Here is a 5679-nt window from a genome sequence, read left to right as displayed (position 1 = left end):
GTGGCCTTAGAACAGTACATGGACAGGAAACAGGGAGGAGACAGAAGGAGAAGACATGCAGCGAAGGCCAGAGACCGGGAACAGACCCCGGGTTGAGAACCACAGCCTCAGCACATGGTGCTTCCAAGTGAGCCGCTCAGTGTCACACTGAAACATATATTTAATATATATATTTCCTTTTTTTCTGAGTTTTACATTTCAGAGAAAACCATGGACAATAGTATTTACAAAAGTTGTAAATAGCTAGCTTAGAAACCAACTCGTACTTCCTCTTTCTTGATGTGTTGATCAAATTGCCGACTTTGCCTGAATCACAAAACATTTTGTTTTGTGATAAACAGTGTTTTCCCTTACACCGGAGCAGCATTAAAAACTGGTTCTCTACTAGTCCTTTGTAGACCAGATGGGAACCAGTGTCATCCATACATTCAGCCATGATGGTGAGGCATTTCTCCATGGTTACTAATGGTTAGATGATACCTTCTCCTTATTGCAATATTTGAAATCATCTTTCTTGTCATATTTACTTATAAAGTACATGAACATTAATCGTTTTACCTATGTGAACATTAATCTTGCCTTGTAAAAAGTGTTAATTGCAAATTTGCAATTGCACCAAGGGCTGACAGTCATTATGACTGTCAGTGGCTATCCATCACCACTCTATCTTTTGGTTTTGGTTGTTTTGATGTCCATCATGGCGGAGTGGACAGAGCTCTGAACAGCGTGAGGTAATGTGGAAAAGTTCAACACAGGCTAGCTGAATATGGCGGTTCTGAGACAGCTCGTGATTTGAGCTGTCTTAACTTGACTTTATTGACTTGACTCAATAAAGTCAAGTCAAGTTTATTTGTATGACACATTTGCTGAAATTTGTTATGCAAAACATGATGTATGCTTTATATCATAAAAACATCACACAGTCACCAATTGCGAAACAAGCAATAAATATTATATTGTGTCAAATGCAACTATCCAAATAATAAATGCACATCAAATATGTCGATCAATCTTCCATTTACTACTAATCAAAGGCAACATCAAACCAGATTTTTAACCTTTAAAGAAACTGTTTCAGCTGTTTGGCAGTTGATTTCTCTTTTTTTTTTTTTTTTTTGGAAGTTTGTTCCAGATGCACCACAAATGTGAATAGGTTGATAAGTTGATGGATTGATGAGGCATCATGAAGCATTTCACCACATTGCTGAACTGATACTGTGTTGATCCTGTGTCACTGAATACTGACATCTGCTGGACCATAAAAATCCCTGCAGGCAACCCAGTTGACACTATCAGCTGACACTGATTTGATAACCTACACTGTACAATATTACAAATTAAGTCAGTGTATTTTATATTGTATTATTTCATGTCTTCATTTAAATTTAAAATATTTTTGTTACTTTCAATAAATAATGTGAACATGCATCACGGGTGAACGGGATGTGAATGAGGATGTGTGTGAACTGGGATTTTTTTTTTTTTTTTTTTAACAAATTTTTATTTAAAAAATATGTTTTTCAAAGTGTTGAAATTGAGTTTTGACACAGCTTCTCCAGCTGTAGAAACATTCGCTCACACGGCACAGATGAGGCTGAAGTGCAAAGAAATTGTAAGGACTACAATTTCTTAACTATATTATTTTCATCTAGCAATATTATTCCACAAATTCATAATGCCTCATCAGTTTGTATGGCTTCTCAAACTGAATAAAACAAAACCATATTATCTAAATTGCTTAATAATTTTATTTCAGACTAAAATACACAATCTTTTATGTAATTTTTTGCATGTATTAATTATTTTAATTATCTTAATAATTAAAATAATTAAGGAATTTTACTTGCTTTTGAATTTACTGTCCAAGTATAATGCATTTGTTTCATTGCTTAAAAAGACTTTTAGAAGGCTTTCTTTCTTTTTGCTATTAATCTTTTAGATATAATTATTTCATTTGCTCCTACTTGTATATATGTATGAGTCTAAGCTTTTGCTCACCCATGTTTTCAAACACAAACCTGAATTTATCTCTCTGTCCTTTCTCTTGTCTTTTTGTTGGCTTGTCCATTCAGTTAGGTTCATTTGTGTGCATCATTATGGAGTTGCTGAGGTGAAAAATGGGCTTGCAAAACCTTGTTGTTCTGAGTAAACACCGACAAAAAGGAAAGGTGATGAAGAGGAAACAATAGCCGACTGTATGTGAGTGCAAGTATTTGCTAGCCTTTGTTCACCCAGATGGGTTCCTGCAAGGCAGGTGCAAACTGAAGCAGATTTCTGGAAAACACTGCTACTTTTGATTTGTTGTTAATTACTGCAGATAGAGTTAATTTCACATTTTAAACCATAATGGACTTTTCTCTCATTATTCTCTGATTTGACAAGGAAACAGTCAGCAGTGAATTTCTTGATCTAGGCTTCTGAATAAGAAATGAAGGCCCATCATCACCGTTTCACTCTCAAAAAAAAAAAAAAAAAAAAAAAAAAAATGATTCCAAAAATAATGTTTTATCTTATTGTTTGAAATGACCATGTATAACTCTGCCTGGTTGTTGTCAGTGTAGAGAAGTATCAGAGTGACTGGAAGCAACTACTGTGTTTCGGTTTAGATTATCTTCATTTCTTCATGTGGTTTATACCAGGGGTGCTCAACTCTAAGCCTTGAGAGCTGGAGGGCCAGTGTCCTGCAACCTTTAGATGTGCTTCTTCCTGTTCCAACACAGCTGAATCAGTAAACAGTCCAATTCTCCAGAGTTCTGCTCATGACACGAACGTTTTAACTCAGATGTGCAGACACATTTAAAACCTGCAAGACTCTGACCCAAAAGGCCTGAACTGGAAGATCCCTGGTTCATACTGATGCATCAGAACGTAGATATGCAAGGAAAACATTGATAGTCTGCAAAACTAGGTCAACAGTGGTGATGGTGAGGAATTTGTTCTGCAACCAACAGGTTGCCAGTTACAACCCCCACTCTGTGTGTCTTTGTTGTGCCCTTAGGCAAGACACTTCACCTGCCTGGCAGCCTCAGCCTCCCTCTGTGGCTCCAATCCAGCAGCTTGCCACCGTTAGTGTGTGAATGACTGAATGTTGTGTGAAGCACTTTGTCATCTGGACTAGATTAAGTGGTGTACAAGTACATGCCATTCACCAAAACAAACAAACATTGTCATATTTATTATTGCAATGTGTTAATTTGAGGTTTGGCTGATAAAAACAATTGCTGAAGTCTGTCTGCTGCTAACTTTAGATTAATATTCTAAGCCCCAATACTTGGGACAAACTCTTTTTCACACTACTGTATGTGATAATTTAATAATTTAACCAGTATTGTTGTAGTTCAAGTTTTATTTGAGTTCTGAACAAAAAGCTTAAAAACAACAGAAGAGGCCTGGTTCTACCCCAGACTTGGCAGGAACAAGGTTCCTGCTTGATTTGCAGGGGCGGAGTTGAGCTGCCAGGAGCTTCTCTGTGAGGAGGGGGTACAACTTTAAAGGCAGTGAAGTGGAGAACGAGCAGCCAGACTCCAGCCTGCACTGCACTGGGACCTAAGCATGGCACATAGGGGGACAACAAGGAACGGAGTGGCAGACAAGATCCCAGCTTCAGATCTACCTCAGCCTGTCAAAATCCAGCAAGTCAGATACACCAAGGTATGGAGCTGCACACACACATTTAAACCTGGAAAGAAAGCATCTCAAGCACATGTGGATTGGCTTCTCCACAGATTTTCATCAACAATGAGTGGCACATGTCCGCTAGTGGGAGGACGTTCCCAACTCGGAACCCGGCAACTGGGGACACAATCTGTGAGGTCCAAGAAGCAGACAAAGTAAGAACTCTGAAGAATCACTGAAAAGCCCAAAATTATCCAATTCAAATTCAAAAACACCCCTGGCAGATTTAGATTTAAAATAGTTTTAATTCAATCAGGAAGTTTGTTTCTCATAGAAAATGAGACAGACATCACTGAAAAGATTATAAAACCATCTAAAGTCAAGTGAAGTTTATTTGTGTAGTTCATTTCTGAAACAGTGTAGTTCAAAGTGCTTTGTATCATAAAAATGGCATACAGTAACCAATTGTGAAACAAGCAATAAACATATCTTGTAAAATGCAATCACCAAAATAATCAATACCCATCAAATACGTTGATCAATATTTCACTTTCTACAAATTAAACACAACTCTAAAGCACTGATTTAAAGCAGTGATTTGTTTCAGCTGTATTGCAATTTTCTGGAAGTTTGTTTCAGATTAGAGGAGAAATAAAACTAAATTCTGCTTCTCCATGTTTGGTTCTGGTTCAACCAATCAAGTCTATCGGTTGAACCAGAACCGATACCGGCTCTTTATTAGCCTTCCAGACATTTATGGTCTGGAAGACTGATACAACAGCAGATCTTTAATGTACTTTGGTGATTTATAAACTAACAGTATTTTAAGGTCTGTTCTTTCAGTGGAAGGACTGTAGAACTGGGTGATGTTCTTGATCTTCCTGCTTTTAGTCAGAACTTGCTGAGACATTAGTCCTTTAATCCTGGAAATGCTCTTGAGATAATGCAATGCTGACTTGTAACTGTCTTTATGTGTGTTTGATGGTTGACGTCTGAGCATCTCAGTATATCCAGGTTTTCAATCCTGATCTCTAGTTTCTGACTGTAATAACTGAAGCTGTGTGTTGAGTCGAGATCGTTTCTCTAAGTCCAAAGATAATAACTTCAGTTTTGTTTCAGTTCAGATGAAAACAGTTATGACACATCCACACATTTATCTGTTCTAAGCATCTGTTCATTGATTGGATGGCTCACGGTCACCTGGTGACATCGGAATCTAAAGCTGTGTATTAACTAGTAACACCAATGTTACTAGTTATAAACTGAGCTAGAGGGACCATGTAGCTCCATGCTTTGGTGAAGGCTGTAATGCTTCATGTGTGAAAGTACTTTTGTTGTACTTCACCTTGACAGACAACAATTCTGAGTGCCACACTGCCGGATAAGACTCGTTAAAAAAAAAGGGCTAAATGTTTGGGTTAGGCAGAAATTCAGCTCAAATTACTGGAAATCAATACAAACTCCTAATGTGTGTCAAAACACTAACTTGCATGAGTGCGTGCGTGCGTGCGGGTGCGTGCATGTGCGCGCGTATAGCTTGGTTTTAGTGTCGGGACCACATGCTACATTGTGTGGACTGAATGTTACTTATGGGGCCCAAAGGAAGAGGTGCTGTTTTGGGGTTATAGGTTAGGCTTAGAACTAATGTGTGAATTGAGTTTTGGTTGGTTCGATTATAAGAATCTATGGTTAAAGTCACAACTCTGACCTTCTGAAAATGTGAGGAACAGCTTGCAACCTGAGTGGATCCTGACTGATGTGCCTCCCTCTCCGGTGCAGGAGGATGTCGACAAGGCAGTCGCAGCAGCCAAAGCAGCCATGCAGCTGGACTCTGCTTGGCGGAAGATGGAGCCCCCCCGCAGGGGGAGGTTGCTGCACAAACTGGCGGACCTGGTGGAGAGGGACCGGAAACTGCTGGCGGTAAAACACCATCACAAAGACACATATGACAGTAGACAAAAATATGTGGGGCATGTATGATCTTTTGGTAACACTTTATTTGAAGGAGTGTACATAAGACTGACATGACACTGTCATAAACATGACATAAAACCTGTCATGAAC

The 5679-nt window shown here is 38.7% G+C and overlaps 1 protein-coding gene across 1 annotated transcript; it reads left to right on the top strand.

Annotated features, from left to right (window-relative positions):
- Positions 1-3516: 3516 nt before the first annotated feature.
- LOC106959121 (aldehyde dehydrogenase, cytosolic 1-like) lies at positions 3517-5566 on the top strand (the record flags this gene model as incomplete). The annotated part of the gene is made up of 3 exons (XM_015051472.1): positions 3517-3651; positions 3726-3830; positions 5395-5566. Coding segments are annotated over exons 1-3 (376 nt in total), but the record flags the coding sequence as incomplete, so codon positions are not given.
- Between the last annotated feature and the right edge of the window lie 113 nt (positions 5567-5679).

This window comes from Poecilia latipinna, unplaced genomic scaffold (genome assembly GCF_001443285.1).
Source record: "Poecilia latipinna isolate Pla-1442-1.1 unplaced genomic scaffold, P_latipinna-1.0 Scaffold1047, whole genome shotgun sequence".
Taxonomy (NCBI): Eukaryota; Metazoa; Chordata; class Actinopteri; order Cyprinodontiformes; family Poeciliidae; genus Poecilia; species Poecilia latipinna.
The sequence above is the reverse complement of the archived record's forward strand: the minus strand, read 5'-3'. Positions and strand labels throughout refer to the sequence as shown.